Source organism: Lampris incognitus, chromosome 20 (assembly GCF_029633865.1).
Source record: "Lampris incognitus isolate fLamInc1 chromosome 20, fLamInc1.hap2, whole genome shotgun sequence".
NCBI lineage: Eukaryota > Metazoa > Chordata > Actinopteri > Lampriformes > Lampridae > Lampris > Lampris incognitus.
In genome coordinates this window covers 32,344,353-32,371,568 of record NC_079230.1, presented here as the reverse complement: position 1 = coordinate 32,371,568, position 27,216 = coordinate 32,344,353, and the positions used below count along the sequence as shown (strand labels likewise).

Sequence of the window (27,216 nt, the reverse complement as noted above, 5' to 3'; positions counted from 1 at the left end):
GAATATGGGAATCATTTGAAAAAGATAGAGAAATCTGGGTAAGACTGTCATTTTAACTATATTAATGCGGCCCGCTAATGAAATTGGTAGCGTTGACCACTTTTTAAAATCTTGTTTTGTTCGTTCTATTAGTGTTTTAAAGTTATGGTTATATAACCTCCCCATTGTATGAGTGACTTTGATTCCTAAATATGTAAATACATTATGTTCAAGTTTAAATGGAAAGCTAGAGTAGTCTCTATCAGTGTGGTTAATCGGAAAAAGCAAGCTCTTTGAATAGTTTATCTTATAACCTGACAGGTGACCAAAGTTATCCAGGGTAAGTAATAGTCTTGGTATAGATTCTATTGGGTTGGATATATATAACAACAGGTCATCTGCATAAAGGAATGTGGTGTGTAGAGTACATTAAATAGGTGGCACATGTTATAGAATGACTGCCTGCCTGGTATAAAACCAGTTTGATCAAATCAAATCAAATCAAATCAATTTTATTTGTATAGCCCAATGTCACAAATTACAAATTTGCCTCAGTGGGCTTAACAGCAACACGACATCCTGTCCTTAGACCCTCTCATCGGATAAGGAAAAACTCCCTAAAAAACCCGTTAACAGGTACAAAAAATAGGAAGAAACCTCAGGGAGAGCAACAGAGGAGGATCTCTCTCCCAAGACGGACAGTGTGCAATGGATGTTGTATTCACACAATTTACATAATACAACACTGAAAGAGGATAACAGAATTATAATGGACATAAAATGTATGAAGAACATGATACACAGGATGCCAAGCAGTGTCCACATGCCAACGGAGCAGTCCAGGACCCAAGCCACGCGACCAGCATCATCATGTAATAAGAAAAACTTATGTGAGGAGAGGCAGGGCAGGCAGCATCCAAATGGCGGCCACCATCACCACGGAGACCTGGGAGGAGAACCGACTGCACATGCATGCAAGAGAGACTCGCATGACACCATTCAAACACAGAAAAAGAGAAAGGAGAAGACATCATTCAGAGAGAGAGAAAAGACATGTTAGAGAAGAGAAGAGTTTGCAATAGTCATTAGCCATAATCAATTAAGTCATCAATTCATCATAATCTATACTCGATAATCTCGTCAGCAGAACAGTCGTTGGTAAATTCATTGAGACAGAAAACCAACCCGCCATCCAGTACAGGTTGTGAAGCACTCAACTTAAAGGCAACTAATTGTAAACTAAGGCAAAAAGATGAGTTTTAAGTTTGGATTTAAAGGACTCAACAGACTCCGATTGTCTGATGGCAGCAGGCAGGTTATTCCACAAAAACGGAGCCCGATAGGAAAAGGCCCTGCTGCCACCAGCTGACTTCTTTTTAACTTTGGGTACACACAGGAGCCCTGTATTTTGAGAACGAAGTGCTCGAGATGGCATGTACGGTTTAAGGAGATCAGACAGGTAGGATGGAGCAAGCCCATTTAGGATTTTATAAGTCAGCAGAAGCACCTTGTATTCTGATCTAACATGGATAGGAAGCCAATGAAGGGAGGCAAGAATTGGTGTAATCTGGTCAAATTTCCTAGTTTTAGTTAGGATTCTAGCAGCAGCATTCTGAACCATCTGAAGACTTTTAGTACTGGAATGTGGCAGACCTGAAAACAGAACATTACAGTAATCAAATCTGGATGAAACAAATGCATGTATTAGAATCTCTGCGTCAGTCAGGGAGGGAAAAAGACCGAATTTTAGATATGTTACATAAATGAAAAAAGGCAGTCTTGGTGATTTCGTTAATGTGCTTATCAAAGGAAAGGCTGGGATCAAACGTAACACCAAGATTTTTGGCTGACACACTTTATGAAACCACAGAGTTGTCGATTGTTATCGTTACTTGATCAAATTGGTGTCTGTCTAGCACGGCCAATGACTAGCATCTCGGTTTTATCTGAATTTAAAAGCAGAAAGTTAAGGGACATCCAGTTTTTCACAGTAGCCAAGCAGGCCTCTAAGTTAGTCATTTGAGTATGATCATCAGCCCTTATAGGCACATACAGCTGAGTATCATCAGCATAGCAATGGAAATTTATTCCGTAACTGCGTATAATTTGGCCAAGAGGTGTAATGTAAAGAGAGAAAAGTAGAGGGCCAAGTACTGAGCCCTGTGGCAAACCATATTTAATGTCAGAAAATTTTGATATATTATTTTTATAGCAGACACAATGTGTTCTTCCAGATAAGTAGGACTTAAGCCAAGAGAGAGCTAAGCCAGAGACACCAAAATTACAATTTAATCTATCTAAAAGTATACAGTGATCAATGGTGTCAAAGGCTGCATTGAGGTCCAGTAGTAGAAGCACAAAAGTGGAATCAGAGTCGATCGCCAGTAGAAGTTCATTCACCACTCTGGTCAGAGCAGTTTCAGTGGAGTGACAGGGCCTGAAAGCCGACTGAAAAGGTTCATATAGATCGTTTTCTTTTATATGGGTCAAAAGTTGTTGATACACAACTCTCTCTAGTACTTTAGAGAAGAATGGAAGATTAGAGACTGGCCGATAGTTATTAAGAGACCCTGGATCAAGGTGCGGTTTTTTATGTAGAGGTTTAACCACAGCTGTCTTAAAACTGCTGGGAACAATGCCAGTAGTAAGAGATAAATTAATGATGTCTAGCATTGTAGGTCCAAGAAAAGGCCAGAGGTCTTTGAAAAGTTTTGCTGGTAAGGGATCAAGTAGGCAAGCAGTTGGTTTAGAAGCTGACACAAACTTAGTCAAAGTATCAAGTGAGATAGTCTCAAAAGCTGTAATAACTGGAACTACCAGTGACTCATTGTGTAGATATGAATTTATTAAGACAGGATCTGCAGGAGTAGATGGAGTTGAAGAACTAATTTTGTTTAAGATCTCATCAACCTTATTGCAGAAAAAATCTAGAAATTCATGGGCTGTGAATGGTGAGCAGCTAATAGACGACTGCTTTTTAGTAAGTTTAGATACAGTGTCAAAGAGAAATCTGGGGTTATGTTTATTAATATTGATTAAGTGAGAGAGATACGATGTTTTTGCAATAGATAAAGCACGCTTGTATTTCAATAAACACTCGTGCCACAATAGGTAAAAAGCTTCCAATTTTGATTTTTGCCATTTACGTTCCAGTCTCCTGCAGGTCCGCTTAAGAGCACGTGTCTCATCATTAAACCAGGGTGTAGGCCTCTTTAGTCGCCTAGCTCTGGTAGTGAGAGGTGCAACTGAATTGAGGAGACTAGAGAGGACCACATTTAAGTCACTAGTGAAATTTTGAACAGAGTCATTTACCACAGTGAAACTGGACAGGCCAATAATGATTCAAATTTGATGAGAAAATGATCAGACACAGCAGATGTGGTTGGTAAGAGATTCAGATCAGAAACAGCTATCCCTTTAGATAAAACCAAATCAAGGGCGTTACCACTGCAACGAGTCGACTCTTGAACAAACTGAGTGAACCCAAAAGTATCAACTAGTGCCAGAAAGGCTTTACTTAGAGGATCAGCAGCCTTATTCAGATGAATATTGAAATCACCTAGAATTAGAATCTCATCAGAGTGAGTAACAAGGCCTGAGACAAATTCTCCAAATTCTTCAAGAAATAGCGAGTAACAGCCAGGAGGCCGGTAGAGTATCACAGTTTGGACTGAGCCGAGTCTATTCATGGCTGAGGGAGATGGACCAGAATAAGAGACTCAAAAGACTGGAATTTAGTTTCAAGTCTAGAAGTCAGATTGAAAATAGATTTATATATTAAGGCAACGCCCCCGCCTTGTTTATTTGCCCGAGCTACATAGGCATAAGTATAGTCAGGTGGGGAAGCTTCATTTAAGGGAAGGAAAACATTTGCTTTCAGCCATGTTTCAGATAACCCAATCATATCAAAACTATGTTGAAGAATCAGATCATTTATTAGTAAGGCTTTGGTAGACAGTGATCTGATATTTATGAAACCAAATTTAAGCATCTTGTGGAAGTGATCAGTAGTAGTCAGAGCTTTAGAGCCAGTAATAGGTGAAAGATTAATTGGAATTAGACACCTTGTTGAGAGTTTTGGCCACCAATGCTTTGGACGATATGTGGTCACATTCTTGATAACATTAGCTGTTTGGTTTTGTAGATTATTAGGTACTTTGTCGCACATCTCACCACTACCAGTGGTAGGAATAATTACTAGATTATTGTGATTCACATATTTAGGAGAGGAGAGCTTGGGAGCAATACAGCAGGGTAGGGAGACAGTCTCAATGTTATAGACCAAGCTATCAGGCTGATAATCTACACTATGAGAAATTCCCTGACTAACATTAATTAAACTACTTGACTCCACATCCGCACTAGATTTAAACCTAGCAGGCTCTCTAATCACATGCAACCTGCTGAATGTCAAGTCCCTAGTGTCAAAGTAAACGTAAACAGCTAGCTATATTGCTAGACAAAAGAGTGGCGCCATCCCCAGTAGGGTGAATGCCGTCCGCTTTCATCAGGGTTAACAACCGTTGGGACAACAGTTTCAATACAGGTGGCCAAGATTCTTGTAAGGATTTTGTAGTCGCAATTCAACAAGCTTACAGGGCGGTAGGAGCCACACATTAGGGGATCTTTTTCTTTTTTAAGTAACAGTGATATGATTGCCTGCATCATAGTATTGGGCAATGTCTGTTGGTTAAAAATTTCCTGATACAACAGGTTAAGTATTGGTGCCAGCTTGGTAGCAAATTCTTTATACATCTCAATTGTGAAACCATCTGGACCCGGTGCTTTGTTGCTCTGCGTGGATTTAATTGCTTGTATCACTTCCTCTGTTGATATCTCTCTGTCTATCTGTGCTCTGTCTGCAAGGGCAATTTTTGGTATGGTCAGACCGTCTAAAAAAGTGAAAATATGCGACAAGTCGCTGGGCGGTTTTGAACTATAAAGGGTAATATAAAATTGTTTAAACTGGTTATTGATGGTGTCAGGGTCGGTAGTCTTTACCCCAGCTGCTGTGCAAATTTCAGAAATAGTGTTAACGGCTGTGGACTGTCTAACCTGATGGGCTAATAGTTTTCCAGCTTTCTCTCCATGCTCATAAAATGTCTGTTTTGATTTAAAGAATAATTGTTCTGTTTGTTTATGGAGAGATTGTCGAATTATGTTTTTAATAATAATTTTTTCTTATAAAGTTCAGGTGTTGGGGAATCAGCATATGAACGGTCCACTTCCGCTATACTATGGGACAGTTCTGTTAGACATTGTTTATGTTTCTTTCTCTCATGTGCTGTGTATGAGATTATTTGGCCTCTAAGGTAGGCTTTGAGAGCCTCCCAAACAATAGTTAGTGGCATATCCGGAGTATGGTTGAATTCCATAAAGATATCTATCTGCTGGGAGAGAACATTTTTAAAGGAGTCCCTGGACAGTAATAGAGGATCAAATCGCCAGGTGCGTTGGGGTTTAGGGCAGTCTATGAAACCTATATCTAGATGTACAGGACTATGATCCGAAATAACAATACTATTATATTGGCTCCCCCTAACCATAGGAAGGACCCTACTATCCAGGCGAAAAAAATCAATCCTTGAGTAAGAAGGGTGCACTGGGGAAAAAAAGGAATATTGTTTAGTAGTTGGGTTGTTTCTTCTCCAGGGATCAAAAAGAGAGTAGGATTCCATAAATGAATGGATAACAGCACCTGCCTTCGAAATTTTACGATTATGTCTTGGGTTTGATCTGTCCAAATATGGATGTAATACACAATTAAAATCTCCCCCCAATATTAATTGGTAATTATTTAAGTCTGGGAGGGCTGCTATGAAACTAGAGAAAAAAGTGGGTCATCCCAGTTTGGTCCATATACATTTGCTAGTGCCACACGTGTACCATACAGGTTACCCGTCACTATCACATACCTTCCCGTGGGGGTCAGAAATACTCAGCAGTGGAGCGAATGGGATACCCTTCCTGATCAAGATGGCCGTGCTCCGCGTTCTATTCTCATTTCTGGAACAGAAAATTTGTCCTATCCAAGCTTTCTTTAGTTTTGTGTGTTCACTTGACCGAAGGTGAGTTTCCTGTAAGAACATGACATCAGCTCTCAAAGTTTTAAATGTACAAAAACCCTACTACGCTTTACTGGATTGTGAATTCCCTTTATATTCCAGCTCAAAAAACGAAGATAACCTGTACTTTAAGCGTCAAACATTTTTTCTAAAAATGAAAAGAGAAAAGAAAACAAAAAGTCCCTGCCTACCAACTACAAAACAAAAACAGAGCCTTGAGAACCCATGCTGATCTACTAAGTCCCTAGAGATCGCATCACCCATTTCCAGTATAACATGGCAAATAATCATATAGAAACCCCTATAACAAGCCCCAGCCAGGGTGAACAGTGGTCTTGTTAAGATTATATTAAATCAAAAGTATTTATATACTTAAGAACTATGTATATCAACACCCATATTAAAATTTTAAAAAAAAGGAAGGAAAATATATCAACACCCATATAACAGCATTTATAATACAGTTCCTTTGTAGGTAAGATACATTGACCTGGGCGTCGCCCTAGCAGGCTCTGTGTCACCCTAGCAGGCTCTGTGTCACCCTAGCAGGCTCTGTGTCACCCTAGCAGTCTCTGTGTGGCCCTAGCAGGCTCTGTGTCACCCTAGCAGTCTCTGTGTGGCCCTAGCAGGCTCTGTGTCACTCAAGCAGGCTCTGGCAAGTCACCAAAGCACTGTTACGGGTCTCATAATAATTAGCATCTGTACACACATATACATGCACACACACGATAATAATAAAACAGAAAAATAGCTTTTTAAATGGGCAGCAGGTATGAAACATTCGTATTAAATGAAAAATGTAACATTATCTGTGAGTCTCAAATTACAAAAGTTAAAGTAAATAGATAAAGTTAAACTGTAACGTTAACCTGTTGTCTTGGTGTCTTAGCTAGTTACTTCGGCTAGTTGTTGGCACTGAGCAGCTAATATCAATTAGCCGCCAACACCAGTTAGCCACAAATATACTGGAGTTTATCAACATCTTACTGTACATTGTCCTGAGGCTTTAGATTCTCCCTGATATAACCCCTCGCCTTAGATGGGTCTTTGAACTGCTTTTCTTGGCTGGACGATGAAGTGATACGAAGCACCGCCGGGAACTGGATCCCGAACTTGACGCCCTGGCATCTCCGGAGGAGCCGCTTACCTTCGGAGAAGGCTGCTCTCTTTTTCGCCACCGCCACGGTGTAATCCGGGAAGATGCTCCCTCTCTTGCCGTGCAGGCTCAACGGAGCTGAACGGGCCGCTTTGTGGAAAACCTCCTCCCTCTCTGAGAAATAGTGAAACTTCACCACGATGATCCTGAGGGGTCTCCTTCGTTGGTGGAGTGCCGCAGGCCGTGGTGAGCCCAGTCTGGGGTCGGGGTGAAGCTGAGACCTAGTAACTCCTGCAGTAGTGTAGCGATGGTAATAGTAGGCTGCTGGCCTCCGCTGGTCTTGAATCCCTCCCTTATCCCGACAATGCGTGCATTACACCGGCTTTGTCGCCCCTCCATACCGTCTACCTTCTGGTGTAGCATAGCGGCTTCAGGTGTTAGCTGGCCGATGTCCTCCTCCATTTTCGTGGTCTTGTCTGAGTATGTGTTCAGGCCATCCTCCACGTCTTTCAGACGGGTCTCTTGTTTCGCCATGCCGGCCTTTATAGCGTCTATTTTTGCATTCAGATCCTCTGTGAATGAATCTATCCGTGCCAAGATCTTGCTCTCACTGCTCGCGATGGCAGCCATCACCCCAGATAGGTCTGTAGACTCCTCGCCCGGCGCTTTCACAGAGCCCGAGGCTTTAGCGGCCTGGTCACTGCTGGGTTTGTTTTTGCCCATCGCGTCTTCTAGATGATCGATATGCAAGTACAGGGTTGTGAGTCCGGTGTGCTAGCGGTTAAGTATCGTGTGTGGTAAACCTAATTTATCTGTGTTTGATCTGAAAAGTTAAAATATTAATGAAAAGTTCGCCCTGATCAGGAGCTCAGTCTAAAGACGTCCTCACATGTTACTGCTCACCAGCGCCCCCTCATGTATTCTGTTTTTGACCATATTTTTGTATTTCAGTGTGTTAGAGGCAGTTGTGTCAGGGCCATAACAAGCTTGCTGACAATTCGTGCCGATGGGGAAGCCCATTTCACCAGGGTCGCTACTAGAACTGGGCAGGATAACCACACAGGTGCTGTCTTGTTCATCTGAGTGTAACAGGTGCTAAATGAACATGTTGTTTATCTGAGTGTGACAGGTGCTAAATGTTGTTCATCTGAGTGTGACAAGTGCTAAATGTTGTTCATCTGAGGGTGACAGGTCCTAAATGTTGTTCATCTGAGGGTGACAGGTGCTAAATGTTGTTCATCTGAGTGTAACAGGTGCTAAATGTTGTTCATCTGAGTGTAACAGGTGCTAAATGTTGTTCATCTGAGTGTGACAGGTGCTAAATGTTGTTCATCTGAGGGTGACAGGTGCTAAATGTTGTTCATCTGAGTGTAACAGGTGTTAAATGTTGTTCATCTGAGTGTAACGGGCGCTAAATGTTGTTCATCTGAGTGTAACAAGTGCTAAATGTTGTTCATCTGAGTGTAACAAGTGCTAAATGTTGTTCATCTGAGTGTAACGGGTGCTAAATGAACATGTTGTTCATTTGAGTGTGACAGGTGCTAAATGTTGTTCATCTTAGTGTAACAGCTGCTAAATGAACATGTTGTTCATCTGAGTGTGACAGGTGCTAAATGTTGTTCATCTTAGTGTAACAGCTGCTAAATGAACATGTTGTTCATCTGAGTGTGACAGGTGCTAAATGTTGTTCATCTGAGTGTAACAGCTGCTAAATGTTGTTCATCTGAGTGTAACAGGTGCTAAACGTTGTTCATCTGAGTGTGACAGATGCTAAACGTTGTTCATCTGAATGTAACAAGTGCTAAATGTTGTTCATCTGACTGTGACAGGTGCTAAATGTTGTTCATCTCAGTGTAACAGGTGCTAAATGTTGTTCATCTGAGTGTAACAAGTGCTAAATGCTGTTCATCTGAGTGTGACAGGTGCTATATGTTGTTCATCTGCGTGTAACAGCTGCAAAATGTTGTTCGTCTGAGTGTAACAGGTGCTAAATGAACATGTTGTTCATCTGAGTGTGACAGGTGCTAAATGTTGTTCATCTGAGTGTAACAGCTGCTAAATGTTGTTCATCTGAGTGTAACAGGTGCTAAACGTTGTTCATCTGAGTGTGACAGATGCTAAACGTTGTTCATCTGAATGTAACAAGTGCTAAATGTTGTTCATCTGACTGTGACAGGTGCTAAATGTTGTTCATCTCAGTGTAACAGGTGCTAAATGTTGTTCATCTGAGTGTAACAAGTGCTAAATGCTGTTCATCTGAGTGTGACAGGTGCTATATGTTGTTCATCTGCGTGTAACAGCTGCAAAATGTTGTTCGTCTGAGTGTAACAGGTGCTAAATGTTGTTCATCTAAGTGTAACAGGTGCTAAATGAACATGTTGTTCATCAGAGTGTGACAGGTGCTAAATGAGCATGTTCATCTAAGTGTGACAGGTGCTAAATGTTGTTCATCTGAGTGTAACAGGTGCTAAATATTGTTCATCTGAGTGTAACAGGTGCTAAACGAACATGTTGTTCATCAGAGTGTGACAGGTGCTAAATGTTGTTCATTTTAGTGTGACAGGTGCCAAAGGAACATGTGCACATATGTTCTTTCAGTTGTTTAATGAATATTCAGGAACAATGCAAAAAAAAACAAACAAACTTGTACTTGCGATAAATCTCAGCAGTGTAGTGTTAACGCCAAAAGAGGGCTGGTGTTGGCAGAACCATGTAGCTGGAGCTTGTCGTTAGAGTTCATATCTTAATGAGCCAGTGTGATGGGGTGAAAGTGACTTTGTTCAGTCAGAGGGTCCCTAAATGAGAACCTGTGTGTTTGTCCCAGGTGTACTACTGCCGTTCCCTGTCTGTTGCCTACATAGAGCACACTGTTCTGCAGAGGTTCCACGACTTCACCTGTGACCAGAACACACCCGATGACCTCAGACCAGTCCTAAAGAAGCTCTGTTCCCTCTACGGCCTCTGGACCCTCAGCAACCACATGGCCACACTGTACCAGGGTCAGTCACTTCTTACTCTGTGTAACATAACACAACTAAGCATTAGTATAGTGACGATGTTATCATCTTGAACTTTTTTAGGAATCAGGAATCAGGAACAATGTATTTGTCATTTAATATCATGTGCTACGAACACAAAAGAAAAAAAATTCTGTTTCCCAAACCCACAGCAGTGCAACACAAAAGACAAAAACACATCCAAAAACCACCAAAAACATACAAAAACAGAGAGAACAAAGCAAAAAACAAAACAAAAAAAACCCAGCCAACTACACAGTCCACCCAGTGCAACACAGTCCAAAAACTGCACCGTCCAGACAACGAGCGCCAGCCAGGATGACTGTGGGAACTGCCGGTCTACATGGGCTAGCAGTGAGCCTAGCCTGCCCCACTTCTGCGTCCCATCAGACTGCCCTCAGTGTTTCCTCCTCAGGCGCAGCTCCAGGCAGGACCATGGTCCCCGGGCCCATCGGCTGCAGCAGACCAGGATCCCCCAGCCAAGCCAACTCCAGCCAGACACCTTCGACACACCTCCCCACACTCCACACGACAACACAAATGCAGACGCAGACAATAACACTGCACAGGCGAGGCGAGGCTGCCGCCAAACCACCTCTGTGTTTTCTCTTGGGCAGGACCATGGGCTAGCAGTTAGCTTAGCCTGCCCCGCATCCATGTACCGTCAGACCGCCTTCGGTGTTTCCTCCTCAGGCCCACAGGACACTGCAGACCAGGCTCTCTCAGCTGATCCAGCACCAGCTCTCCCAGCCAAGTGAAATCGACTATCAAAATAAAAACTTCACATGATGACACAAACTTAGACGTGGACATGGACAAAGACACTGCATAACTGATACTTCTTCCCACACCGGAAGCATATAAACAAATGTCTGTCTCGTTACTGTCTGTCACCAGCTGTGGAAAAGCAATTATGATTTAGTCAAAGAAGTTGAACGTTTACTGGATTATTGAGCATGCACCGAGAACACAATAATGATTTAGGTCTTACTCAGTTCATGAAAGCCTTAACCTCCGGAAGTGACTACCTTTAAAATAACGGTGTTAGTGGACACTTTCTGCAAACTAAACTTGAAGCTGTGTGCATGAAGCGTGACAGGAACAGACAGGTTTTACTGCTGTGTGGTTGCGTCCAGCAGACAGGACAGGCAGAACTTTCTCTTTTCAACGAAGACAGCTAATTAACACAAGGTGGCAGTGGACATTTATTGTGCCAACAAGCAGTGATTAACCCACCAGGAGGAGAATGCGGAACTTCCTGTCCAGCTGACCAGTCTGTCCAGTTGGACCTTTGTGAAAACTGCAACACGTTCCAAAAAGACCAACCGGGTGAGCGACAAGGAGAAAAGGAACAGAAGGAATAACATAGTCATCCTGTATGCTTCTGGGGTCTCCGAGAAACTCAGGAGAATTTTTAACAAACGCCGCATCCCGGTATACTTCAAACCCAGCAACACACTCTGACAAGGACTGGTTCATCCCAAAGACCGTGTACCACACACCCAAAAAAGCAATCTGGTGTATGCTGTACAATGCAATGAGGATTGCACTGACCTATACATAGGAGAAACCAAACAACCACTACACAAACGGATGGCCCAACACAGAAGGCCAAACTCCTCAGGACAAGACTCAGCAGTCTATCTACACCTAAAGGAGAAGACACACTCTTTCGAGGACAGCAACGTACACATTTTGGACAGGGAAGATAGAGGGGTGAAGGAAGCCATCTATGTGAAACTGGAAAAGCCACCCCTCAAGAGAAGAGGAGGTCTGCGACACCACCTATCTCCCACTTACAATGCCATCCTTTTATCTCTACCCAGGAGACTCAAGAAGCCTAGCCTCCAAGAACAACAGTCGCTCACTAACGGCTCCAACGACTCATGACCACTGAATGGAGCACTAACGAAGTTGAAACTAACACCCCCAACGACCGTCGCTGCTAAACATCGGATCACAAAGAGCCACGCATATCAATACCTCTGATAATGACGGGCGTTGCTAAACATCGGAACACAAAAGAGCCACTCAAATCTATAGCTCTGATAACAACTCCAAAGAGGATAAATATCTTGAGTTTCATCACCAGCCAGTCAGACTAGCTTGGTCTAGTCAGAAAGGCACGAACTGATGAAGCCTCTTGGATGAGAGGCGAAACGTCTTCACGGATATATACCAAGTCCAGTTGCACTCGATTCAATTCCTTTGGATAACCATGACCTGGATGAATGAGAACATTCACAGACATCTGAGAGAAACATTGGAGATAATCAACTAGGGAAAGATCAAATTCAGACAGACAGTGGAAGTGTGCTACTTTCAGGTTTCACACCCAGGACGATGAGTGTATTGGTTCTAGTGAATCTGTGGTACCACAGCGGTGAGCAGACAACACAGGAATCAACATTTCACCACAAAGGCATCAGGCTTTCCAAGGTAAACTTCTTCCTTTATGGCAGGCTTTGTTCAAGCCTTTCAGCCTGCCAGTATTGGTAGTGCACAAAGACCCCTTTCCTTGTACACACTGCACAGGCTGCTTCCATAGCATCAGCTGCAGACACACACAAGCTGAAAGACACACATAGGCTGTCAGTGGACAGAGCTAACTACATAATGAGAGGACGGGGCACCTCGTTGTCCCAACTGACTGTTGGTGTTTGTGTTACTAATAATGTGGTTCTTTTAGTGTGCCAGCTTGTGGTGTTAAAGGCTCACTTCAGTTACATGCTGCTTCAGTACAGTAAATACAGTAACGCAATGGTTTTAGTCCAACATTGTGTTGGGGTTGTGTTTTTAACCTACTGGTCATAGAGCACAACTCCTTGTCATGTGAGACTCACAACACCATGCCCAGAGAGTGTGTACTTCTACTTTGAAGGTGTGTGTTTGTTATCCATGTATTGTAATTTCTACGCTTACAATTACAGATAAGGACTAAGGACTTTTAAAAAATAGAAACAAATCCAAACATGAACACCAACCACCACTTTTATTAAACAGATGTATTACAGAGGAAACAATGACATGAATTGAATTCTGCCATAACAGGCTTGAACACCACATGCTGTGAATGCACCTGCACAGGCTTTTCACTGTGTGATGCTTCTTCAAGTCACCGTCCACAACCAGTAAAATAACCGACGGTGATCCATGGCTAATCAGTCACCTCCATTATCATTTTCTCCTGATGTGAAAACAAGCACTACTTTAAACAATCCCCCCCCTTTTCTCCCCAATTGTACTTGGCCAGTTACCCCACTCTTCCAAGCTGTCCCAGTCACTGCTCCACCCCCTCTGCAGACTACAACATGTCTCCTCCCATACACGTGGAGTTACCAGCCGCTTCTTTTCACCGAACAGTGAGGAGTTTCACCAGGGGGACATAGCGCGTGGGGGATCACGCTATCCCCCCCCCCCCCCCGCCGAACAGGCGCCCTGACCGACCAGAGGAGGCACTAGTGCAGTGACCAGGACACACATCCGGCTTCCCACCCGCAGACACAGCCAATTATGTCTATAGGGACACCCGACCAAGTCGGAGGTAACACGGGGACTCAAACCGGCAATCCCCATGTTGGTAGGCAACAGAATAGACCGCTACACCATCCGGACTACGAACTACTTTAAACAGTTCTTTGCTTCAGCTGAGCAGCACATGTTGGTTTTTTTGGTTGATTTCTGTAACCGGAGCCAACAAATCATTTGACTGACAGTCAGAAACCAGCATTTGGGGAAAGTGAATTGTTTGGCTGCCGAGTCGTGAATAAGAGTTCATACATCCTCCCTAAGGATGCTAAGATTCTCTTATATGAGCTCATACATAAACATGCGTGCCCTCTTAGACAGAAGCAAGCAAGCAAAATTTTATTTATATAGCACTTTTAAAAACATAGTTACAAAGCGCTTTACACTCCGTACACAAAAAAATGAATGAATACAGGAGGGACGCATGAAGTTTACAGTATTAACAAGGAACTGAAGAGATACGGGAGAAAATTCTGACAGCTGAAAGGGGCAGGGGAGGGGGAAACAGTGGGGGTAAAATTGGACCTTAGACCATCGATCTTGTCAACAAAGAAAGACAAGAAATCTAAAGTCATTAGCAGAAATAGTAGGAAGAGGGATTCACAAGCTAATTGATAGTACTAAACAGAAACATAGGGTTATGTTCATTACTCTCTAGTCAGAGAAGTAATTAGCTCATGCATCTTTAATAGTTTGATTCAAATCAGATAACTCCATGTGGAGTTGAACTTCAAGAGCAGATTTTTTCCATCTGCATTCGGCCTTCTTTTTTGACGGATGTTTTCATTGATCCAAGGAGTAGTGTTAATAACTGGGACAGCCCTGGAAGTATATGGAGCCGAGAAATCAAGGGCAGATGTGCACCAATCATTAAACCAACTAACTTGGTCATTAATGTTGGCGAAGAGTGGAGGGCAGCTGATCAGAATGGAAAAATATCTAGAAAACATGGCTGCTGACAGCTTATTAAAGATGTGAGAATTAATTATACATTTCTGGGGTAGTGTAGTAGGTAGTAAAGAAGCATCAAATATAATACATGTATGGTCAGAGACAAAATCGATCGTATACAGGGAATTAAGAGACAAGTTCAGGGTGAAAACGAAATCAAGGCTGTGCCCACGGTTCTGTGTGGGGCCAGTGACATGCTGCACAAGGTTAAAAGATTTAGAAATGTTTAAAAAAATCGATGACAAATGAGTTAAAAGGATTATCAATATGGGTGTTAAAATCACCAACTATTATGGCCCTATCAAATGAAAGAACAAGAGAGGACAACAGCTCAGAGAACTCATTAAGAAAACCTGTAGATGAATTTGGGTGGGATGATAAATAATTATACAACAAATGGGGTTGTCGCACACAATTTTAAAAGACTTCAAAACTAGTAAAAGGAACACAAGTGTAAAGGTTCTTAAAGGCAGCTAATATACCCCCACCAGGACCTGTTAACCTGGGTGCATTCAGAAAATTATAGCTGGGTGGGCAGAGCCCCACTAGGGGGAGCACTCCCCAGGTTTAATCCAGATCTCAGTAAGAAATAGAAAGTCAAGGTTGAGGAAGTAATTAAATCCTGGAGAATAACAAACTTATTTGACATGGACTGGGCATTTAAAAGAGCAAAACAATTTGGACAAGTGGCTTAGTGGGGCTGGAACCACTACAGCAGACTTATCAATGGCCTGACAGTTGAAGACACACAGTGCAGAGGGTAGTGGGTAGTAAATCGTGGCCTAATCCTAGCAGGAATATTGTAAGAGCCGTGACATGAGAGAGGACTCCTTTAGAAGAGCTGGATTCCACAGGGCAGCAGTGATCATGACCTGGAGACATCACGTTCTATGTAACAAAGGTATTTTTTATATATACCTGTGGGACTGTGAGGGTGTCAGGACCGGTGCAGCCTGGTAAAGACTGCGGACCCAAAAGCAGACTCAGGGACACAAAATTGGTTTCGGTGTCTTTAAAATCAGGAGAGCAAAACATGGAATCAAGGCACCGATGAGGTAGTAACAGACAAACTCAAAATGTAAAAAATCCTTAGCAATGGTACAGGCAGATATCCAAAAGGTCACAACAGGCAGAGTTCGGTACACGGGTGAGCATGGAAACACAGCAAAGGTACCGGCAGGGATCAGGCAGACTCACGTGGCTAAATAAGCAGAGATTGGCGACAAGAGACAAGGCAGGGCAAAGTGTCCAAGACAACAGGCGAAAATACAATCCAGAAACAGGCGTGGGTCAAAAATCAGGAGCCAAAAAGTAGCAGGCATGAACAAGATCTCTCTCTGAGCGACGCAACAATCTTGCAAGGAGTGTAGCTCCTGGCATGGCTTAAAAAGCCATGGCTGACGAGGAGAGTGGCAGCAGGTGTGGTAGAGCTGTTTGTGGGCTGTCTTATCCGTCCATCAACCAGGAGGCAGGGCAGAAGGGAAAACCTGGCGTGCACGGCATGTAGCAGGCTAGTTCGGCCGGACTGTGGCAGTACCCCCTCTCCTACGGACGCCAGCAGGCGTCCCAGCCGCGATCTCAGGGTGCTGTCGGTGAAAGTCGGAGATCAGGGTGCGGTCCACAACGAACCTAGCCGGAACCCAACAGCGCTCCTCTGGGCCGTAGCCCTCCCAGTCCCCTGCCTCGCCGCCGGGCCTTCAGGAGCCTTCTCACCGAAAACACCTCGCCACCATCAACAATCCTGGGAGGGGGACTCAAGACAAGGGGTTTAACTTGAGAAACATGGAATGTAGGATTAATACGACGCATGGTCAGAGGCAAGGTAAGTTGGACCGAACAGGGGTTGATAACCTTGGAGATGGTGAATGGTCCAGTGAATCTGGCGTTCAGTTTGCGGCATGGGGACTTGAGAGGTAGATCGCGTGAAGAGAGCATTACTCTCTGGCCCACCTTGTACACTGGAGCCGCCGAGCGATGCCTATCCGCCTGTTTCTTGAAGGCATCAATCGAACGCAAGAGGGTCAGCCCCCTCCAGCCAATGCCTCCACTCCTCCAGAGCCAGTTTGACTGCCAGCAGCTCCCGGTCACCTATGTCATAGTTAGTCTCTGCTGGAGAGAGAACGGGAGAAGTAAGAGCAAGGGTGCAGGTTATTATCAGTGGCTGATCTCTGTGACAGGATGGCCCCTACCCCTGACTCCGAGGTATCAGCTTCAATGACAAACTGGAGAGAAGGGTCAGGGATGGCGAGTATCGGGGTGGAGCTGAATCTGTGTTTGAGATCAGCAAAGGCCCTCTCTGCTCCTTTATTCCAATGGAAAGGGGTCTCAGTTGAGGTGAGTGCGGTGAGCGGGCCAGCCACGGAACTGTAGTCCCTGATAAACTGCCTGTAAAAGTTCGCGAACCCCAGGAACTGCTGGAGTGCCCGCCTTGAGGAAGGGGTGGGCCAGTCAAGCACTGCCTTCAGTTTCAAGGGGTTCATCTCGATCTGGGAGGGAGATATAATAAAGCCCAAAAAGGATACCGAGTCCTTGTGAAAGTCACATTTCTCTGCTTTGACAAAAAGTTTGTTCTCCAGCAGCCGGTGGAGAACCTGCCTGACATGGAGTCTGTGAGCCTCAAGTGAGTGAGAGAAAATTAAAATGTCATCAAGATACACAAAAACATTCAAAAAATCTCGTAGAACATCATTGACCAGGGCTTGGAAGACAGCTGGAGCATTGGTCAAACCAAATGGGACCACGCGGTATTTATAGTGGCCTGTAGGGGTGTTGAAGGCAGTTTTCCATTCATCCCCCTCCCTGATCTTCACAAGATGGTAGGCATTTCCAAGGTTGAGCTTGGTGAAAAAACGGGCTCCCTGGAGCAACTCAAAAGCAGTTGACATAAGAGGTAAAGGATACCGATTCTTGATGGTGATGTCATTTAAGGCCCTGTAATCGATACAGGGTCGCAGAGATCCATCCTTGTTCCCCACGAAAAAGAAGCCAGCACCTGCAGGAGATGATGGCCGGATGATTCCAACGGCTAGGGAGTCGGAAATGTACTTGTTCATGACTTCTCTCTCTGAGGGACAGAGGGAATAGAGTCTGCCCTTAGGTGGAGAGGTACCAGGGAGAAGCTCTATGGTGCAGTCATATGGCCTATGAGGGGGTAGACGGACAGCACGAGATTTGCTGAACACAGGCTTGAGGTCCAAATACTCCTGGGGCACATTAGATAAGTCAGGGAACTCCTCAATGTCTGGGGAGGGAGAGACAGGCGTGGAGACACACTTGAGGCATGAGGACAAACAAAAGGGGCTCCATCCTAAGATGGTGTTATCTGACCAGTTAACGTTGGGATTATGTATGGACAGCCAGGGGAGTCCAAGAACAATGGGAACATGGGACCTCTCTATGACGTGGAACAATACCACTTCAGAGTGGTAACCTGAAATTTGTAGTGAGACGGGAGCTGTTCTGTGGGTGATCGAGCTCAAACAACTGCCATCAAGGGTCTGAACAGCGAGAGGTTGATCAAGGGCTACAAGAGGAATTCCAAGGTCTTTAGTAGTGGCGGAGCATATCAAGTTCCTGTCTGCACCTGAGTCAATGAGGGCATGAAGACCATGAGACCGGTTTTCATGACAAAGCACAACCGGCAGACACTGGATAGGGGAGTGATTCTGGACCATACCCACCAGGCTCCCCCCTCCTTTTAAAGGGCATGACTGGCAAAAATGACCCACCTGCCCACAATAGAAGCATACCTTCATGTCTCGTCGGCGTTCCTCAGGGGTGACTTGAGCTCGATCCACCTGCATGGGTTCGGGAAGTGGGGCATTGGGCAACGGAGGAGGTAACAGGCCGTGACATATTTAACACGGGAGCGCTCTGTTGGAAAAGCTAGAGACTGGAGTTCCAGAGATAGAGAGCATTTGGAGAGAAGAGACCGACAGGTACCTGGACCACCATCATATGGCTGGGGAGCAGGGAGTCTTAGTTCTCTAAAAGGAGAAGGGGCTTGTGGGGACGGGCTTGGTTGTGCAGGGCCCTGAGGGACGTTAGCCAGGAGCTGCTGCACCTGGGCAGAGAGGGTGTTAAGACCCTCAGAAAATCTCAGAAGGTTGTGATTCACCTGGTAGAGCTCCTGTTGTTGAGTGCCCAGCAATGTCCCCTGTTTCTCCACAGCAGCCCTCACATGTTCCAAGTCTGCTGGGTCCATGTTGGCTAGATTGTGCTGTCAGGGCCATTGCGGCCGGGTAAAGACTGTGGACCCAAAAGCAGACTCAGGGACACAAAATTGGTTTCGGTGTCTTTAAAATCAGGAGAGCAAAACATGGAATCAAGGCACCGATGAGGTAGTAACAGACAAACTCAAAATGTAAAAAATCCTTAGCAATGGTACAAGCAGGGATCAGGCAGATATCCAAAAGGTCACAACAGGCAGAGTTCGGTACACGGGTGAGCATGGAAACACAGCAAAGGTACCGGCAGGGATCAGGCAGACTCACGTGGCTAAATAGGCAGAGATTGGCGACAAGAGACAAGGCAGGGCAAAGTGTCCAAGACAACAGGCGAAAATACAATCCAGAAACAGGCGTGGGTCAAAAATCAGGAGTCAAAAAGTAGCAGGCATGAACAAGATCTCTCTCTGAGCGACGCAACAATCTAGCAAGGAGTGTAGCTCCTGGCATGGCTTAAAAAGCCATGGCTGACGAGGAGAGTGGCAGCAGGTGTGGTAGAGCTGTTTGTGGGCTGTCTTATCCGTCCATCAACCAGGAGGCAGGGCAGAAGGGAAAACCTGGCCTGGCGTGCACGGCATTTAGCAGGCTAGTTCGGCCGGACTGTGACAGTGGGTGTAAATAGTCATCCATGAATACCAGACTGCACAGTGTAACGACAATTGGCCGCTAACATGCGGCTACCCAGATTGTTGGGGTGGATACTGTCTCTTCTAAAGAAGAAAAAGCGTTCCCAGAACAAATCAAAATTGTCAATGAAGCCCAGATATGAGCCCTGCAGGTGGACTGGAGCCAAGTGTTGAGGCTGAGGATTCTGCTGAAGCGCCCTACTCCACGGGCCACTGTGGGAATAGGACCGGAAATAAAGACAGATTTTCCAGAAGAACTTAAAAGCTTAAAGACCCTGATAAAATCCTTTTTAGTTAATTCAGACTGCTGACAGGCCGCGATGTTGGGCCCCACATGCACTAGGACTCGGTTGGTAGAGGATGGCAGTGAGCTAAGAAGCCCCGGGAGTTTAGCCAGGATGGAGGGGACCGTGGCACACACAACCTGATGCATTTGAAGATGTACAGAGAAAGCACTTGAGTCACCCCATCCAGTGGCTGGTTGTATTTCCAGTCATCCAGGGGAGGGGATCTTACTGGGTTTAAACAAAGGGAAGGGTTCCCCTTTACCACAACACCCAGTAGCTCTTCTAAGTCGTTCTGGTTTTACCATGGTCTTTTATCTCTGAAGCGCTTCGAGATCTGTCTCTGCAGATGAGAAGTGCTATACAAACTCAATTTATTATTATTATTATTATTATTATTATTAAACACTGTGATGCTCTCCCACAGGTGGTTATTTCTCAGGAAGAACGCCAGCGGAGTTTGTCCAGGGGGCCATTGTCAACCTCTGCTCCCAGGTACAGAAAGACGGATTTGTTTTTCATACTGCTGTATTTCTGCCCATCACAGCTGCTGTCTCTGTGCCCCACCTCTCTGCTCTGTGGACCTGCAGCCACATGCTTCATCTGAGGAAGACTCCAGGAGAGCTTTAGATCTATACATGATGTTAGTGTTCAGTGTGGAGATGTTTCACCATCCATCAGGATGGCTTCTTAGTTGTGATGCTGGGTGAACAAGTCTCACTATAAATTCCTCTGGTAAAGCTGGACCACCTGACACACACCTGACTCACACCTGCCTCACACCTGACAGACACCTGACACTCACCTGACACACAGCCGACTCACACCTGACTCACACCTGACACACACCTGACTCACACCTGACATACACCTGACACAAACCTGACACACACCTGATACACACCTGACTCACACTTGACACACACCTGACAGATCCTCACTGCACACATTCTGTGCTGCACTTTGACTGCAGCCTGATGGTTTAGCAAAGGAAGTGTGTGCAGCATACAACGCTAAATGTTGCCACGTTCAGCACCTATAATATCACTACTGACTTTATCTTGACGCACACCACAACAAACAACCTGATGTTTTGTTGTGGATTACTCCTTAACTTTGACCTGGTGAGTTCTGGAACTACAAACCCAAATTCCAATGAAGTTGGGACGTTGTGTAAAACGTGAATAAAAACAGAATACAGTGATTTGCAAATCCTTTTCCACCTATATTCAATTGAATACACTACAAAGACAAGATATTTAATGTTCAAACTGATAAACTTTATTTTTTGCAAATATTCACTCATTTTGAATTTGATGCCTGCAACACGTTCCAAAGAAGCTGGGACAGGGGCAACAAAAGACTGGGAAAGTTGAGGAATGCTCAAAAAGCACCTGTCTGGAACCTTCCGCAGGTGAACAGGTTAACTGGAAACGGGTGAGTGTCATGATTGGGTATAAAAGGAGCATCCCTGAAAGGCTCAGTCCACAAGCAAGGATGGGGCGAGGGTCACCACTTTGTGAACAACTGCGTGAGCAAATAGTCCAACAGTTTAAGAACAACGTTTCTCAACGTACAACTGCAAGGAATTTAGGGATTTCATCATCTCCAGTCCATAATATCATCACAAGATTCAGAGAATCCGGAGAAATCTCTGCACGTAAGCAGCAAGGCCGAAAACCAACACTGAATGCCCGTGACCTTCGACCCCTCAGGCGGCACTGCATTAAAAACCGACATGATTGTGTAAAGGATATTACCACGTGGGCTCAGGAGCACTTGGGAAAACCATCATCAGTTAACACAGTTGGTCGCTACATCTACAAGTGCAAGTTAAAACTCTACCATGCAAAGCCAAAGCCATGTATCAACACCACCCAGAAACGCCGCCGGCTTCTCTGGCCCGAGCTCATCTGAGATGGGCTGACGCAAAGGGGAAAAGTGTGCTGTGGTCTGACGAGTCAACATTTCAAATTGTTTTTGGAAATCATGGACGTCGTGTCCTCCGGGCTAAAGAGGAAAAGGACCGTACAGATTGTTATCAGCGCAAAGTCCAAAAGCCAGCATCTGTGATGGTATGGGGGTGTGTTAGTGCCCATGGCATCATGGGTAACCTGCACATCTGTGAAGGCACCATTAATACTGAAAGGTACATACAGGTTTTGGAGCAACATATGCTGCCATCCAAGCGACGTCTTTTCCAGGGACGTCCCTGCTTATGTCAGCAAGACAATGCCAAGCCACATTCTGCACGTGTTCCAACAGCGGGGCTTCGTAGTAAAAGAGTGCGGGTACTGGACTGGCCTGCCTGCAGTCCAGACCTGTCTCCCACTGAAAATGTGTGGCGCATTATGAAGCGCAAAATACGACAACGGAGACCCCGGACTGTTGAGCAACTGAAGTCGTACATCAAGCAAGAATGGGAAAGAATTCCACCTACAAAGCTTCAACAAGTAGTGTCCTCAGTTCCCAAACGCTTATTGAGTGGTGTTAAAAGGAAAGGTGGTGTAACACAGTGGTGAACATGCCCCTGTCCCAGCTTCTCTGGAACGTGTTGCAGGCATCAAATTCAAAATGAGAGAATATTTGCAAAAAACAATAAAGTTTATCAGTTTGAACATTAAATATCTTGTCTTTGTAGTGTATTCAGCTGAATATAGGTGGGAAAGGATTTGCAAATCATTGTATTCTGTTTTTATTTACGTCTTACACAGCGTCCCAACTTCATACATGTGGAGTCACCAGCCGCTTCTTTTCACCTGACAGTGAGGAGTCTCACCAGGAGGACATAGTACGTGGGAGGATCACGCTATTCCCCCCCAGTTCCCCCTCCCCCTGAACAGGTGCCCTGACCAGAGGAGGCGCTAGTGCAGTGACCAGGACACATACCCACATGTTGCTTCCCACCCACAGACACGGCTTATTGTGTCTGTAGGGATGCCCACCAAGCTGGAGGTAACACAGGGATTCGAACCGGTGATGCCTGTGTTGGTAGGCAATGGAATAGAGCGTCACACCACCCGGACGCCCCCAGTAGTTCTCATGTGATAGTGGGTTTTTTTTTTACATAGTTTTTGTTTGATTTTTCTAGTTTTAGGGTGTCTCCCCAGCTGTTGCCCAGTGACTGCTGGGTGGGACTGGTTCCAGCATCCCATGACCCCGACTGGGCTAGTCAGCTGGGACAATGGACGGACGGGTAGTTTTATATATAGTAGAGTCGCCCACTGACTGCTGGGTGGGACTGGTTCCAGCATTCTGCGACCTCGACTGGGCTAGTCAGCTGGGACAATGGACAGACGGGTAGTTTTATATATAGTAGAGTCGCCCACTGACTGCTGGGTGGGACTGGTTCCAGTATCCTGCGACCTCGACTGGGCTAGTCACCTGGGACAATGGACGGACGGGTAGTTTTATATGTAGTAGTTTATTACATGGCTCTGTTTAATACTCGAGTCAGACTGGTTAATTACAGCGTTCTCCGGTCTGTTTTTTCTGAGTAGCAGAGCGCCGCTGTGAAAAATAGACCGTTGGTATGGATCCAGTTCTCATGGACTAACAAATCTAATGGACTATTTTTTTTCTTTAGCGGAAGCAATAAAATCCTGGTTAAATCAGTAAAATCCTGGTTAAAGCAGTAAAATCCTTGTTAAATCAGTAAAATCCTGGTTAAATCAATATTTTGGGTGAAGTCGTTGATTTAATAGAATAGAATAGAACAGTCCTTATTGATCACTTTGTACATACATACAATGGAATGTGTTCTCTGCGTGGGACCCAGCATCCTAGCTGTGTAGCTAGCAGCAGTGCAGCTGCAGCGCCCGGGGACCGACTCCACTTCTTCTTTCCACTGCCTTGCTCAGGGACGCAGGCAGGAGTATGAACCCTAACATGCATGTCTTTTTGATGGTGGGAGGAGACCCACGCAGACACGGGGAGAACATGCAAACGCCACACAGAAAGGACCTGGGACGGCCTGGGGTTCGAACCCAGGACCTTCTTGCTCTGAGGCAACAGCGCTACCCACTGGGCCACGCGCCGTCCATTTCTTTAGTAAGCAGTCGTGTAGTAGGTGGGATGTTGTACAGTGAAGGGGTGTATGTGGCATTAATGACCGGCTCGCTGTGTACATGATTCCTACATAGTAAGCTACAGAGGTGGCGCTCTGGTGTCCTGCATGGGTGCTGGTGACTCGAGTGGTGTCCAGGGCAGACTGAGCTTTTCCCCAAGGTAGAGAAACCTGCAGGCCGTGGTTTGATACCGGTTGCCCATCCCAGCATCTGTCGTTTTTAACCGTGAGACAGGGCCGTGGTCTGTTGACCTGGGTGTGAGGGTCTCATGGACGCTGTCTTTCTGCTGTTCCTTTTCCTGGTGCTCTTTCTCTCTTTCAGTCTGAGTGACCGTCTTCTTGCTCCAGGATGACGTTATGAGCTTCTACTCCTTTGTCCACAGGCTGGCGCTAACACTGACTTGTTCTTCACAGTTCCCGTCTGCCTCCTTCACTTCCCTCACGTCTGCCCCTTTTCTCTCCATCCCAGCTGAAAGACGAGGCCGTGGCACTGGTGGACGTCATCGCTCCTCCTGACTTCATTCTCAACGCTCCAATTGGCAAGGCCGATGGCGAGGTAAGGACCTCACACCGAGAGGGAGAGAGCTGAAGGGAAAAGAGGTCTCCTATCAGCCGGCCTATCCCAAACACATCCTCCCCCCACACATCACATCCTTTGCATCATCAATCTGAACTGTGAGGCTGTTTTGCATCATCAGTCTGAGCAGCTGTGAGGCTGTTTTGCATCATCAGTCTGAGCAGCTGTGAGGCTGCTCCAAGCAAGACAAGTGACAAGTGGTCAGAATAATGCAGGCGATGCAGAAGTAGAGGGCACTCAGTTCAAGAGTGAAAGACAAACAGAGTCTGAACTGTGAGGCTGTTTTGCATCATCAGTCAGAGCTGTGAGGCTGTTTTGCATCATCAGTCAGAGCTTTGAGGCTGTTTTGCATCATCAGTCTGCACTGTGAGGCTGTTTTCCATCATCAGTCTGAACTGTGCGGCTGTTTTGCATCATCAGTCTGAGCTGTTGTGAGGCTGTTTTACATCATCAGTCTAAGCTGCTGTGAGGCTGTTTTGCATCATCAGTCTGAGCAGCTGTGAGGCTGTTTTGCATCATTAGTCTGAACTGTGAGGCTGTTTTGCATCATCAGCCTGAGCAGCTGTGAGGCTGTTTTGCATCATCAGTCTGAGCAGCAGTGAGGCTGTTTTGCATCATCAGTCTGAACTGTGTGGCTGTTTTGCATCATCAGTCTGAGCTGCTGTGAGGCTATTTTGCATCATCAGTCTGAGCTGCTGTGAGGCTGTTTTGCATCATCAGTCTGAGCAGCTGTGAGGCTGTTTTGCATCATTAGTCTGAACTGTGAGGCTGTTTTGCATCATCAGTCTGAGCAGCAGTGAGGCTGTTTTGCATCATCAGTCTGAACTGTGCAGCTGTTTTGCATCATCAGTCTGAGCTGCTGTGAGGCTGTTTTGCATCATCAGTCTGAGCAGCTGTGAGGCTGTTTTGGATCATTAGTCTGAACTGTGAGGCTGTTTTGCATCATCAGTCTGAACTGTGAGGCTGTTTTGCATCATCAGTCTGAACAGCTGTGAGGCTGTTTTGCATCATCAGTCTGAGCAGCTGTGAGGCTGTTTTTCATCATCAGTCTTAGCAGCTGTGAGGCTGTTTTGCATCATCAGCCTGAACTGTGAGGCTGTTTTGCAACAGTGTGAGCTGCCTTGAGGCTGTTTTGCATCATCAGTCTGAGCAGCTGTGAGGCTGTTTTGCATCATCAGTCTGAACAGCTGAGGCTGTTTTGCATCATCAGTCTGAGCAGCTGTGAGGCTGTTTTGCATCATCAGTCTGAGCAGCTGTGAGGCTGTTTTGCATCATCAGTCTGAGCAGCTGTGAGGCTGTTTTGCATCATCAGTCTGAGCAGCTGTGAGGCTGCTCCAAGCAGGAAAAGTGACAAGCGGTCAGAATAATGCAGGCGAGGCAGAAGTAGAGGGCACTCAGTTCAAGAGTGAAAGACAAACAGAAAGAGCATGAGTACAAAGAGGTGCCACATGTAAGCAGTCTAGTGGGCAGTCCTGACCTCCAGAGCCAGACTAAATGGGTGAGACATAAGGCCTCCTTATGCCTTGTGTATGCCTTGTTTCCAAAGTTCAGAGGAATCATTGGTGTTACCTATGCCCTCCTTGTCATGTCTCCCTCCACGCTGCAGCTGTATAAGAACCTGTGGTCCACGGTGATGCAGAGCAGCAACGTGATGGAGCGTGCGGCCTGGTGGAAGGAGTTCTGTGCAGACAAACCTGTGGTGGGATCCCTCCGTGCCAAGCTCTGAAACCCTGGATGGACCATTAGAGAGCCCTGCAACATAATAAAAGAAAACTCCTCCTCTTCATCGCTCCATCCTCTCAACAGCCTTACCCCTGTTGAGGAAAAGATGAGCAGTGTTGTGGATACTGACCCTGATTGAAGACGTTAGCAACTACAAAGGATGAGATCTTTATTCAGATTAACAGTTTAACATTTCCAATTGCCTTATGATGAAGCCTGCAGTGGTTTGAAATCTCACATGAAGTTGTTCTACTCTTCATTTTAACTGCTGAGTCGATATTTAATTCTTGATCATTTTTGATGCCTTGGAAACAAAACAGCCCAAAATAAAGAGCTCGAGTTTTAGAATCAACATGTCATAATTAATAATAATATAGGCTCCAGGGATAGGCTACAGCGTCCCGCGACCCTGAGAGCAGGTGAAGCGGTTTGGTTAATGGATGGATGGATGGACGTCATAATTAATTGATGTGAAATTTACATTTAGCAGACATTTTAATCCATAGCGACCTGCAAGACTCAACTGAGATGTGAACATCAGCACCTGGTTTTATACAGCGCTACATAGTGGTCACAGCCAGGAGTCCACGCCATGTCCCATGCATGTAGCGATAGTGCCTCACACCATCCAGGTAAGAGACGCACACTACGACGTACATACACAAAGCCACATGTTGTTAGCAGACATCATGTGAAGTGACGTGAGGGTAGCAGGAGGACACAGCAGTGGACATGATGACACCAGTGTCTAAGAGAGGAGGACACAGTAGTGGACATAATGTACATGACACCGTTGTGGTTGCAGCGACTCCCCAGTCCTCTGGGAGCAGTATACATGGCCATTGTAATTAATGGTTATGCTAATTTGCATATGAAACCGATTGTTATGCAACTGTGCTGAGAACTGAAGAAGTCACTGAGTTGAGTGATGACACGAACACTCGTCTGTGAACGTTCACAAACGAGTGATGGCACGTTTCTCCCAGTGAAGTCCAGATGAACTGGTCTGGGGTAACCACTAGAGGGCGTGGCTGTTCTCTCTCCCTGTATCAATACTGCAGCTGTTTCCAGTTCACAGG

The 27,216-nt window shown here is 45.4% G+C and overlaps 1 protein-coding gene across 1 annotated transcript in view; it reads left to right on the top strand.

Annotated features, from left to right (window-relative positions):
- The window catches only part of LOC130130641 (peroxisomal acyl-coenzyme A oxidase 3-like), an 84,390-nt gene extending 57,762 nt beyond the window's left edge, over positions 1-26,628 (top strand). The window contains exons 16-19 of the mRNA XM_056300398.1: positions 9,965-10,139; positions 20,200-20,267; positions 24,308-24,394; positions 26,022-26,628. Of these exons, the coding sequence (XP_056156373.1) occupies positions 9,965-10,139; positions 20,200-20,267; positions 24,308-24,394; positions 26,022-26,141 (450 nt within the window). The 3' untranslated portion in view covers positions 26,142-26,628. The remainder of the gene's footprint in view (positions 1-9,964; positions 10,140-20,199; positions 20,268-24,307; positions 24,395-26,021) is intronic.
- Positions 26,629-27,216: the final 588 nt, after the last annotated feature.